The sequence below is a fragment of the Pelobates fuscus genome, chromosome 6 (assembly GCF_036172605.1).
Source record: "Pelobates fuscus isolate aPelFus1 chromosome 6, aPelFus1.pri, whole genome shotgun sequence".
In the NCBI taxonomy this organism is placed as follows: Eukaryota; Metazoa; Chordata; class Amphibia; order Anura; family Pelobatidae; genus Pelobates; species Pelobates fuscus.
In genome coordinates this window covers 207,878,485-207,892,219 of record NC_086322.1, presented here as the reverse complement: position 1 = coordinate 207,892,219, position 13,735 = coordinate 207,878,485, and the positions used below count along the sequence as shown (strand labels likewise).

Here is a 13,735-nt window from a genome sequence, read left to right as displayed (position 1 = left end):
TCACACACATTACTGCCCCTATCCCCTGCTACAGACCCTATCCCGGCAGATCCCAGGTAAGTTGCCACGCTGTTCTTAAACAGTTTGACTACTTATTCTGGGAGGGCACTACTGGCACCATAACCACTACAATGTGCTGTAGTGGTTATTGTGCCTGGATTGTTTCTTTAAATAATCTACCAGTACACCTCCTAAGATTAGGTTCTGGATCTGCGCTTAAATGGCAAACATTTCTGCCGAACAGGGGCACGGTGTATGCCACTGCGCTGTACATATATACAACCTAGAATTTTTTTTGACTTGGGGCGCCTTGGAAAAATATTGAAATAATAAGGGCGCCTTGAACCTAAAAAGTTTGGTAACCACTGATCTAGACAAAAGATTTTTTAGCTTTTGCAAGCTATTTTTAATTATAACCCCAATGAAAAAAACATGCATTAAATGCTATGCATGCGTGTTTTCATTGAGGTATATCTACAAACAGTGATTTGTATATATTTTTTTGTTTGTATTTGGGCAGTGTTTTTTTTCCTTTAAGCAGTAGAATGTACAAAGCAATGCCTGCTGAGAGGAAACTACCCTGAGGAATGATACTATCTTTGTGTATTGTATTGTATTTTTAGACCATTATGACTCACAGTATTCTAATACCAGTGTTTTGTGTCTAAGACACCAATCCAAGTTGGACTAATTATTGGGAGTTAAAAGTACTTAATAATAGAAGTCGGACAAAAGGAAAACTGGTTATATACATTAAGTAAATAGACAATGAATGGATTGTTACAATGTCTACAGATTGTATATACCTTAACATAAAGGTCAGAGTATGCTACTGAGCACAAGTTTTCCAAATTTAAAGGACCACTCCAAACACCCTAATCATGACAGCATGCTGTAGTGGTTATAGTGCAAGGAGAGCCCTGATGCCCCCAAACGTAAAGGAACACTATAGGGTCAGGAACACAAATGTATTTCTAAACCCTATAGTGTTAAAAAAACACCCTTTAGGTGGCTTGCCCCCCACTCGCCCCTTAGAAAGCGTTAAAACTCATCTTATTTCCAGCGCTGGCCCCGCCCTTATCTGCCACCTTGGTGACATCATCAGAATTTACACTTTTTATCCAAGCCAATGCTTATGGGAATGCATTGGGTTGGCTGAAATCGGCAGGGAGGTGCTTTTTTTTGGTGCAAAGTGTCTAAATACAGAGAAACATGCTACGGGTTTCTATGTTGGTTATTCTAGCTCTTATTTCGTCCAAGAACAGCACCTGCTTTTGCCTTGGTAAATGACTCTCAACATGTATTTTTCTTTTCAAATACTTATAAAAATGCTGATTGTTTCTGTTGAGATAGCTCAGTGGACTAATATATCATCAGTAGAATCTGTTCAAACCTTGGGTTGCAGGTTCAAATCCCAGCAGCGTTGACTCAGCCCTTCATCCTTCCAAGGTAGATAAAATGAGTACCATTAAATTGGGTGATAATAACAACCCCGGGATGTTGGACTAAGGTAACATCCCCAGGACATACTTGAAAACCAGAGTAATCTGAATGTACCTTTCCTGGTTAAGACTGTGTTATTATTATTACATGTACCATATTATAAAATACTTTAAGTATAGATTCATTATAAAACACTTGTTTATTTTGTTGCAGCTAACAGTTCTCTGTTTAATGAAACTACAGAATTTCCTCTGGATTTCCTTAGCACTACTATTGCTGATGACCTGGTATGCCATTCTTATTCTTACCTTTATATTATAATCCAGTTTACCTTCTGATTAAAATAAGGCAATTTGCACATGTGGCAATGTTTACTAAATATACTTTTATATTTAGTTAACTTATTAACTAACTTAATAACAATGTAGTAACTTTAAATCATGAGGTTTGTGTTATTTAAAAAATTAAAACAACCTTAAAGGGACACTGTAGGCACCCAGACCACTATAGCTCATTGAAGTGGTCTGGGTTGAAAAGTCCCATGACCTTTAACCCTAGAGTGGTAATTATTGCAGTTTTTATAAACTGAAATAATTACCTGCTAGGGTTAACTCCTCCCCAAGTGGCTGTCTACTAGACAGCCACTAGAGGGACTTCTGGGCTTGAAGGCGACTTTTGGAATCCCGTCAAAAGCGTCACTGGAATCCCCATAGGAAAGCATTGAGTAATGCTTTCCTATGGGGAAATCCTAATGCGAGCATGGCCATTGCTGCACATGCGCATTAGGTCTCTTGCCCCAGATGGATGTTGGCGGGGTAGGAGCATGGGCGGAGCTGAGCCAGCGGCGAGGGTAATCGGCGCAGGACCCAGGTAAGTGATAGAAGGGGTTATTAACTCCTTCTGCCCCTCCAAATGGGTGTTCCTTGACAAAAGGGGAAGCTATAGTGCCAGAACTATAGTTTCCCTTTAAAGGGGTACTCCAAGCACCAAAACCACTAGAGCCCTCTGTAGTGGTTAGAATGCCAGGATTTTCCTAGCCGTGTTTCCCTGTAATGGGGCAAGACCATTGCAAAACCTGTTACATGGGTCACCACCAGTCGATGAGTATCCTCCAGTGACCAGTGATGACATCCTCAGAAGACAGAGGTTGATCCCACTGGTCATTCATTGACTGGAGTGTCAGCTGAGAGTGTTAACTGACCGCTCTAGGCTAGCTCTGATGCTGCTGGGGGTACAATTATACCTCCCACAGCAGATGGGTTAAACTCATGTTTGCAGCGTTTCATAGCAAAATGCTGCACATACAGACTGCAGGCACCGTGACCAATTCAAATCACCAAAGTGGCCATGATGTTTGGAGTAACTCTTTAATAACGGATTTGACTGTAAGCCCAATGAAAATCACCTGAAAGCTTTTTTTTTTTTTTTTTGCAGACAGTAATGGTATTGTTCTGCAAAATTTGAATTATGGCAAATCAGCAAATTAATTACAAATCACAGTCTAAAATAGCTGATCTGGATGTATTCTCCAACTTAGTTTGCCAGCTCGGAGAGAAGACTTCATTGAAACTTGTCAGCGAAGTCATAAGATATGCAGAGCAAATCCTATTACTTATTAAATGTATTAAACCTCAAATTATTGTCTGCATCCCACATACAACTGCGCTGAGATAAAATGAGGATCTTGTTTTAACTTCACATGTTGTCTTTGAAATTCTATGTGATATGCAGTAAATGTAGATGTGTCTTATTCTCTCTTTGTAGCATCACAACGAGACTATAATCTGGTCATCTCTAACTAAAAAAGAATGTATTAAGTATGGCGGTAACCTTGTGGGCAATAACTGCAAATATATTCCTGATATAACCCTGATGTCCTTCATCCTATTCTTTGGCACCTATACCTGCTCTATGGCCTTGAAGAAGTTCAAAACAAGTCGGTACTTCCCAACCACAGTGAGTGTCTCAACGGGACAGTTTAGAGAGTGTGGAAAATGTGCTCTGGCTACTATAAATCAGTTTAAAAAAATATTCTGTTCTGACATTTGCTTAGTCTTTAATTGCCAGTATCGTACAATCTTCTATGAAGACTATGAGGTTTACTAATTTCGGCCTCAATGTAATATCTTTTCAAACTATTGAAATATCACAAAATAGATCATGTATGCAAAAATAGATCCGTATATAAACAGAATAAATTATTTTTCAAAATCTTAAATCATTTAAAAAGTGTATTTAAAAATATGTTTTTTATGCTCTTATTTTTTGGGCAGCATATTTGTTATATGTATGCCCGGTTCTGTTTAAGTTTTTAATAGTTTCTTTAAAAATACCCCAAAATGCCATTGCCATTGCATATTTTCCAAGCTTGAGTCATAATGGGTATCTAGGTATATATCAATATTTCTTTCTTTTGGATACCCTTGCTCTAGGTATGACTTTGTTGCATGCTCTTATAATTACCCTGCTGTGGGCAGGATATGTGTGTGTATTCATGCATTTCACTGAATTACTGAAATCGTATATATATTAACATTATTGTTAGTCAGTTAATTAAAGTATCACGTGTAAGTTGATCCAGGTGATCAGACAGTTCCTAAAATTGACAACAATCTGCAATCCTAATAAAGACCAATACAATTTGTAACTCATTCATGCCTGAAGAACAGACAGGTATTCATCAGACATGTATTATGGGACGTTTCATACAAAAGACACTGTTTTCTAACTTGCTCTTTTTGCCTTGTCTTGTATTTCAGGCCAGAAAGCTGATCAGTGACTTTGCCATCATCTTATCTATATTTATTTTCTGTGGAATAGATGCACTTGTTGGAGTTGATACACCAAAGTTGATTGTGCCCAGCGAATTCAAGGTAAATGCAATAACTCTAGCTAATATTTAATATATATATATATATATATATATATATATATATATATATATATATATATATATATGTATAATATACATAGTCACAGTGGGGAACTCAATGTCAAGGAAAAGTGCTGCTTAGCAAAAATCCTGGGGTGTTTTCACTCATTATCACATTAAGTATAGAAAGAAGAGAGCACTTGTCAGACTTATCATTTAGAATCTGTGACTTTATTGAAACATGGTGGTGTCCATACAGATGTTTAAACAGCAATTGGATAAATACTTGCAAAAACATAACATACAGGGATATCATTTCTAATTTTGGGGGTAATAGCTGCTTGATCCAAGGAGACATCTTACTGCCATTTTGGAGTCAAGAAGGAATTTTTTTCCTAGTTTTGTTGTAAAATTGGAAGCGCTTCAGACTGGGTTTTTTTGCCTTCTTTTGGATCAACGGCAAAAACAAATGTGAGGAAGGCTGAACTTGATGGACGCAAGTCTCTCTTCAGCTATGTAACTATATAACATAGAGAAATGTATCAGTCCCACACACTATATGCATACACTCACACACACAATTTAAGTACAAACAAAATTAAAAACAAGATACTTCAATTAGTAAATGTCCCTTGTACTCCAAATCCTTAGATTCTGATGTTTTTTTTTTTTTTTTCATTTATGTCATTTAAACTCAGAAATGACTAATCCTTGATCTCCCGATTTTGTTTCTAATATTACAAGATTGTATGAACTGTCCTCGTCCTTACTTACCCTGCTACAGTCTATAATGAATGCGGCAGCGAGGCTCATCTTGCTGTCCGCCTGCACCTCCCACGCCTCCCCCCTTTGTCAGTCCCTACATTGGCTTCCAGTAAGATATAGGACGCAATTTAAGATCCTGATACATGCTTACAAATCTCTATACAATACTGCTCGAACATACTTTTCCTCACTAATACACAAATATGTCCCATCTAGGCCCCTACGCTCTGCCAGAGATCTACGTCTAACCTCTGTTCGTACTCCTACCTCTGATGCTCGTCTTAAAGACTTCTCTAGGGCTGCACCATTCCTTTGGAACACCCTTCCCCTCTCTGTTAGATTTTCACCCAATCTCCACTCCTTCAAAAAATCTTTGAAAACATACTTCTTTAGGACAGTATATCATTTAAACTGTGAACAGCTTTCCCTCCCCGCATCCTGATTCCTCTCCTACAACTGTCATCAAAACAAAACACTAAGCCCTCAATGAATACTATCCTAGCAACCCACTTGTTAGTCCACCCATTGTACAGCGCTACGGAATTTGTTGGCACTTTATAATAACACCCTGCTTCCATGCATCCTAGGATCAGATCCGGCCCAAGACATTGTGCTGCCTGGGTCCATAAATGAAAGGCTGCACCCCCACCACCAAAACCAATCCCACCAAAACATGCCTACATCCATTATGTTATGCACTGTGTGTAGTGAATGCATGGTATGTGTAGTTCATGTAGTATGTGTGTGGTGCATGTAGTGTGTGTTGTGGTTTTGAATAAGTTTAATGTAAAAGGTGAGCAGTTTTTTTTATTTATAATTCTGTTTATTCCTCATCTTTACCTCTTACCAGTAGAAAGGGTGGGGAGGAGGGGGGGAAGGATACTTTATCTCGCGGTGGTCTGGTGACTTAATGGAGCTTGAGGATAATGAAGAGGGGGCCCAGAAGCAGGGTCGGCCCAATACATTGTGCTGCCGGGTCCAATAATGAACCCCCCCCCCCCACCCCACCAAAACCTATCCCATCAAAACACACCCACATCCACTATGTTATGCAGTGTGTGTTGTGAATGCGCTCTGTGTAGTTGTTGCAATGTTTGTATTGTGTGTGCATAGTGAATGCAGTGCATGTAGCGTGTGTGTGGTGCATGTAGTGTGTGTAGTGGTATTGAATAAGTTTAATGTGAGAGGTGGGCAGTATTTTTATTTTTAAATGTATAATTCTGTTTATTCCCCCCTTTGCTACCTCTTATCAGTGGGCAGGGAGGAGGGATACTTGATTCCCTGGTGGTCCAGTGGCTCTAATCTTTTATCCCTCCAGCAGCAGCAGGTACTACTCTCTCCTCAAACCGTCTGAACAGCGCCCGGACCACTCTGTTCAGCAGATTTGTTAAAGTGCATAGGGCACAAGTGCCTCTTGAGCCATGTCCCTACCGTGTCCTATGGATACATTACTTTCAGCTGCCTTTCACAATTCTCCTTCTGTAAACTGAAGCACCAGGGATTTATTGAACACAAACATATTTATGTACTCAACTGGGAATTTGAGGAGAATTGCTAGGAAATGATACATTTTGGCCAAAATAGCCAACCTGAAAAATGTTGGAGAGTGTTTCCAGTGCTTTTATTTTGGCCTCTAGGTTGTAACACCCATGCGGTTCCCCTGAATTTGCAATTTTTCACAAGAAGGCTGTATTCTTAACGTGATATGAGCTACATGGAAACAATTACTTTATTTTTTGTTTGTTATTGTCATTATTATTATGGTTTTAAGATAGCACTGTATTATAGATATATGTTTTGCTCTATAACAGCTTATTTTTGTGAACAGCAACTAAACATTGTAAACAATAGGATAAGGATAAGACTGTCAAAAAGTGGTTTGAAAATAGCTTTTTTTTTGTATGTCAGGCTAAGGTAACTTTTACCTAATCTGATGCAGACTATGGTTCTCTTCATGCGCAGACATCTGTTTAAGTGTCATTTAAATTTAAGGTGGTTCCTTAGCATTTTCACTGATTTTACTTTATTTATATATTTGTCGTTCTATCTTTTCATTGAAGCCAACAAGCCCTAACCGAGGTTGGTTTGTTCCGCCTTTTGGAGGAAATCCCTGGTGGGTGTACTTAGCTGCGGCCCTTCCAGCCCTTCTCGTAACCATATTGATCTTCATGGACCAGCAGATCACAGGTGTCATTGTCAACAGGAAGGAACACAAGCTTAGGGTAAGTCTGGATACGAGGAGAATAAACATTCCACAAGAACGATGCTTCTGGTAACATCATTCTCATAGCTTCTAAAAAATTAAACAAACTGCTACAGACACCAAGTTTATTAATTCATGATTGGGCAGTGAACAGTTTCCATGAAGGCACTCAGGTTTGTGTTACAGCCAATTTTACCTGTTAGTTTGCAGTTCCATCCTCAGGCTTGGCTGCACATGGTGATAGGTGCCTGTGTAGCTGACCTCTTAACATTGAGCTATCCTGTAAGGTACAATTAGATGTCCCTGTTTTAAATGATCACAATCTTTAAAGTCATAAGTAACAGACGCTTCCTAGAAATATATCCTACTGGATAATTTAAAGTGGATGCTCATGATACATAGTTAATTCATTAATCAACTACTGTATCAATATAATTGCTTTCATACTGGCTTCTAAGTTGTAATACCTGTGCAGTTCTCTTAGAATTGCAATTTTAAATATCGAAAGATACTATGTTAAACATATAAATATATGTATAAATATGTGCGAACATTGCTATACATTTGCTCTCTTTGTTGCCATGACTCATATGATAAGTTCTAAAAGCGGATCAATCCCCATGGAAATCAAGGAGTGTTTCTGACGATCAATTTACTTTTAGAAGTATGGCTTCGAGTTGCTCCTATTAAATAACCCCAGTGTCTCAGAAATGTACAATTCAGTGATTGTTCAGGTGAAGTTAAGGGACACATTGTGAGGTCCAGGTCAGGTTTGGCACTCTATATGGATATTACTTTCTAGGACTATTAGTGAAGAACACAATAAAACTATATCATAATGAGTATGTGAGTACCACACAGACTGCATTCTACCCAACATAATTATGATAGGCTTTTACTGCTGCCAACAACATCCACTGAAAGTCTTTCATGTGAAACTCTACCCAGTGCTTCCTAAACGCTCAGATTTCCTGTGCATTATCAACCTCATTATCCAGTTATATGCCATCTGTGATCAGCTCTTGAAACAATAGCTGTCCCAAAGTAAAGGCATTTCTGTTCCAAAGAGCACATAGAAAGGTGAAAAAAACCTGAAGAAAACCTAGGATCACACTGAGCAGAAAGTGTTTAGCTGGGTTCCTTATTGATTATTATTATTATTATTATTATTATTATGTTATTTATATAGCGCCATCAAATTCCGCAGCGCTTTACAGTGGGTGGACAAACAGACATGTAGTTGTAACCAGACAAGTTGGACACACAGGAACAGAGGGGTTCTAACCTTATCAAAGGTTAGAAGGAACAGGTCATATATTTAACTATAGCAAAGTACAGAGACATATTACATCTTTAAATATTTAAATGAAAAGAAAGAACGAAAAAGAGAATGATCCTCGTAGTTACATATTGTTCACAATACACCAATGTGCATTTTGTTTCTGTATAGACATTAACATGATCAGTTAGGTTTTTTTTTTTTAAGCATGATAAACTAATAAAGATAAAATAGGTGTATTTTAATGAAACTTACTAATTCTTTGGAAGAATGAGTTTTAGTTTAGAATTTAGAACTCTTTGATCGTATAGTGCAATTTCATTAATGGATGACTGCAATCACTGTGTATGGTAATAAATTGATAACTTTTTTAGGTGTAGTGTGTGGTGTCCTACAGAACTTTATGTACAATACTCTAACTAAACAGCAGAGTATCTAGAACATTAACATTTTCTAAACAACCCATCTAGCCATAAATAACTGGATCTGCTACCTTCTGCTTGGATCTGCTGGACTCTTGGTATATCCCAGTGCTGTCAGACATTGGCTCTGAGAGTTGACAACGATCCAAAGATAGAGATGCCTCATTGAAAAGCTCTTTACTTCTTTACTGCATGGCCTTATTGAGATGAGCCCAGTGTTTCCAGATTTAGTTTTTCTAGAGTCCTCAGCATAATGTGATTGTGTTGTCATTCAGAAGCAGGTACCAATCATCCACTACTATTTAAACACAATAAGCTTAGATGCAGAAGCTTAATTATTAATTATTATCCATGTTTTGCATGTGTTTAATGTTAATGTTTTGTCACAAATTGGTGCTGACCTCTTTTGGTCCTTTTGAGGTTTCCTTTGAAACATGCCAGAATAGTATTATTTGTAACCAATTGAAGTATTTTCTATTTCTCCTCCAGAAAGGTGCTGGGTATCACTTGGACCTATTCTGGGTAGCTGTCTTGATGATTATTTGTTCCTTCATGGCTCTTCCTTGGTATGTGGCTGCTACTGTCATTTCCATTGCGCACATTGACAGCTTGAAAATGGAGACGGAAACCTCAGCACCCGGAGAGCAACCTAAATTTTTGGGAGTGAGGTACTTTATGAACTCTTAACTACACTGGAAATGTTTGGGACACATATGTAAACACTGAAGGTGTTGCAATGAGTATCATCCCAAAGTGTCATAAAATTAACTAATACTCCATGGCTTTGATGATGTTTTATGATTATAGTTAGGTGCTTAAGTATGCATGCTTCAGCTGCACTGTTCACTTGGGCATCTGTGGTTGGCTGCCTTGTAAAGGTAGCACAGTTACTAGCTGAAATGACATGTCTCTTTTAAGGATTCTTTTAAAGGACCATTATAGTCACCCAGACCACTTCAGCTCAATTAAGTGGTCTGAGTGCCATGTCCCCCTAGTTTTAACCCTACAGCTGTAAACATAGCAGTTTCAGAGAAACTGCTATGTTTACACTGCAGGGTTAATCCAGCCTCTAGTTGCTGTCTCCCTGATAGAGGCCGCTTCCCGCGATTTACATGGAGTAAATCTCACTTATTTGACACTGGATGTCCTCATGGGGTCCAGTGTCAAAAACAATCCCTATAGGAAAGCATTGAGTAATGCTTTCCTATGGGCGGGTTTGAATACACGCGTGGGCCACTGGCAGCACATTGCCATTTGGCTCCACGTTGATGGAGGAGGAGAGGTCACCAGTGCCGAGGGTGTCCGGCACTAGATTAAGGTAAGCAAATAAATAGTTAATTAACCATTTATTCGCCGAGGAGCGGGGCCCTAGTCACCTAAATGGTGACTAAGACTCTATAGCGTTAGGAATACATATTTGTATGCCTAACGCTATAGTGTTCCTTTAAGAATTTCATCAGTGAAATATTTTGCATATCCCCAAGCTGACCAGTGTACGCACCCGTTACAGTCAACAATTCTTTTGACTTTGTATAAAATGATTGTATGCCAGTGAAGCAGTTGTAACCGAAACTGGGAGTTGGTGTATAACTTTTTCAATGTATATTCCTATAGTTCCTCTTTCAACTTATAGTCTTTATTGTAGTGTAGTGTACTTATTTGAACATTTGTATTTTGGCTGATATATGATCCAGCCTTACATGACATAATATATCCTCTTTCATGTATTTTCTTTGAATCCAGAGAACAAAGAGTTACAGGAATCATGGTGTTCCTTCTGACTGGCGTTTCTGTCTTCTTGGCACCTATATTAAAGGTACATTAAATCCGTCATTTTAATCTCTTTGCTGTAAACTTATTAAGTGAAGATTCATGAAAAACCTAGCGGCACAACCTGAATATAAATACCTGATTATTGATTCATGTTTAATACTTTATTGTTTAATTATGTGCTTGAGTTAGGAATGGAAACCTGCCATACCTGTGCATGCGTGTAGGCCCTGGGTTTTATTCAGGCTGCTTTGTAAACAGACTGTGAGACAATGTAGACATTCTGTGTTACTTCAGGGCATTCTAAAGGCACATGGCTGTTCTTTACAATAGGCATCCTAGTAGTGTTCCTCAGGTATCCTCCAGAGAGTCAGGTCTTCTGACTGTCCAACTTGACTAAATGTGCAACTAGTGACTTCATCTGTGTGTGTGTTTATCCTGTACTTAAAGGCACCCACACATTAGCGGTAATTTCTAGGATTGGTTACAGTTACTTATACAGGGTGTTTCTTGAATTCATCTTATTCATTTTAATTTTAAATAATAATTAGTTTTCCTCAAAATCTCCACCCTTTCTGCTTCTCCCTGCTAACCTGCAGACTTTCCATTTTTATTTTAAAAAAATGCCACTGTACATGAAGTCATCATTTCAGGGTTACTTGGAGTTGGATCCCAGCTGTTTATCAGTAGAATGCTGACAAGTGAACTACAACTTTTAGAAAACTTGTAATCATGACTCTGCCCACAATACACTGGTTATGGAATAAACATGAATGAAGGGGCCTGGGTGCAGTAGTCTTGTCTTTTCAATCCTTCAACGAAAAACATTGCCGTTTAGTAGGGTAAATACACCTCAAGTGGATATCTTATTGACAGCCTAGATGCACTTCCACTTTCAGAATAAAGTCAAAGCTGGTCCTTCAATCAGGATATGTTAATAATGTGTTGCCGCACACTCGTATCTTGTCCTTGAAGCATTGGATTAAAGGGAAACTATAGTGTCAGGAAAACATAGTTGTTTTCTTGGCACTATAGTTCCCTATAGTGCCACCCTATGCTAAGGCACCCCCCCCCCCTTGCTGAAGGAGTTAAAAATCCCTTCGGTCACTTACCTGAGTCCTGCCCCCACCCATTCCAGATCTGCCTCCACTCTGCCGTCAGCCAGTGGGGGAGACCTAATGCGCATGCACAGCAATGGCCACATTCATATTAGTACTTCCCCATAGGAAAGCATTCCTTTGTGGTGTCCCCATAGGAAAGCTTTCCTTTGTGGTTTCAGGTGACGCTGGATGTCCTCCATGCATAGTGTGAGGACATCCAGCGTCCGTTAGGCGACCAAAAGTGGCTGTCTGGAGTTAACCCACAAAGGTGGAGTTAAGTTAATCTGCAATGGTATTTATTGCAATTTATTAAAAGGGGGTTAAGGGACCTGGGAATATGCACCAGACCACTTAAATGAGTTGAAGTGGTCTGGGTGCCCATAGTGTCACTTTAACCCCTTAAGGACCAAACTTTTGGAATAAAAGGGAATCATGACATGTCACACATGTCATGTGTCCTAAAGGGGTTAAACAAGATCATGGAAGCAGGCATGCTGATCAAGGCACAGTGGGGGTGTCTCAGTGCTGTAAACAAGGTAAGTCATCTTTATTTAAACACCTTAGGGGATTAAATACAACAACAGAAGGGAACATATAGTCCTGAAAAAAATGATTATTTTAAGTGAGCCTTCTGATTGACTGCATAACTTCGTGATTTGTTGAGGGCTTATTGTAGAAGCTGAAAATTGTAAAATGCATTGCTTATTTAACAGATGCACAATTGCAGCATCAGTTTTTTTGGTTATGTAGTACTTTTTAGTATGAAGAGTTCATGTTCTTGCAGAATACTTTGCTAGTCTTTTTTTAGCCCCATGCTTCTGTTAACCTGTCAGGAGCATAGACTGCACACTAAACACAGCTGCTCCTATTATTATAATAAGAGCATTGATTGCAGTGGGTTAACAGATCTGGGTGAAAATGTATTGGGTGGGTGTGTGGAAAGTTTTATACAGCCCTAACAATAATAATAAATCAAATATACTTACTGGTGCTTTGCATATGTTATGTAAGCTGTATGGATTTCATAAATGTCATGAATGTGATTATTAAATCATTAGTGACTTGGCATGTGAAGATTAACAGAGCTGGAAGAAAGGTTTCAGTCAAATTATGCAGGAGATTTTTTACACAACCCAAACCAAAGCTCATAGTTCAGTCCTGCTGTGAGATCTGTGCTTCACCACCCTAGTATTGTCTCCTATAAAAATCAAGAACATGAATGGTGGTTTGAGATCACTGTTCCAGAGCTCTCTATATATTCAGTTGCTTGCTGGCTATGTGTGTGGCATCTCTCAACATTGCACTGACACATTTTTTGCTGGTGATGTTCTGTTTTGTCATTTATGTATAAACACGGTCATAACTATTATTTCTTGGTACATGTAATTTTACAGGAAAACAGAGAACAAAAAGTTCAGTGTCTCTGGGTGTACACCTGTGCCGACAACCCCGGATAACCCGAGGAAGTAATGCCGAGTGTCTACTCAGAGACTGGTGTACCAATTAGAGACTCCAGATGTCTCAAGAAGGGGCATAACCCCATATATACAAAATCAAACAACAAAAAGGACAGATGTGGTCAGATTCAAGAAATCAAATGAAACTAACCGCATCTCTGGAAATAACTATAGCGGCAGTGTCTAGGATTATAATGCTGGCTGTCGGTAACAGGTGTAGCTGTGAACCGCTAAGGGTGTCACTATAGACCCATGAGCAGAAAAAATGCTATTAAATACCAAAATGAAGTATATACAAAAAGTTACTGCTAAATGCAAAAAATAAATAAAGTATATACAGTGGTACTAGGATTCCACGCCTGTCAATAGAAGGATATGTATAGGTAGGGATATAATGAGCCAAATGGCAACAACAACTCACCCC

The 13,735-nt window shown here is 38.8% G+C and overlaps 1 protein-coding gene across 3 annotated transcripts in view; it reads left to right on the top strand.

The window, feature by feature from the left end:
* The window catches only part of SLC4A4 (solute carrier family 4 member 4), a 237,617-nt gene that overhangs the window by 195,655 nt on the left and 28,227 nt on the right, over nt 1–13,735 (top strand). For all 3 annotated transcript variants that reach the window (XM_063458670.1, XM_063458672.1, XM_063458671.1), the window contains exons 15-20: nt 1,657–1,730; nt 3,208–3,399; nt 4,203–4,316; nt 7,141–7,302; nt 9,474–9,652; nt 10,728–10,800. In XM_063458670.1, coding sequence (XP_063314740.1) covers nt 1,657–1,730; nt 3,208–3,399; nt 4,203–4,316; nt 7,141–7,302; nt 9,474–9,652; nt 10,728–10,800 — 794 coding nt within the window. The remainder of the gene's footprint in view (nt 1–1,656; nt 1,731–3,207; nt 3,400–4,202; nt 4,317–7,140; nt 7,303–9,473; nt 9,653–10,727; nt 10,801–13,735) is intronic.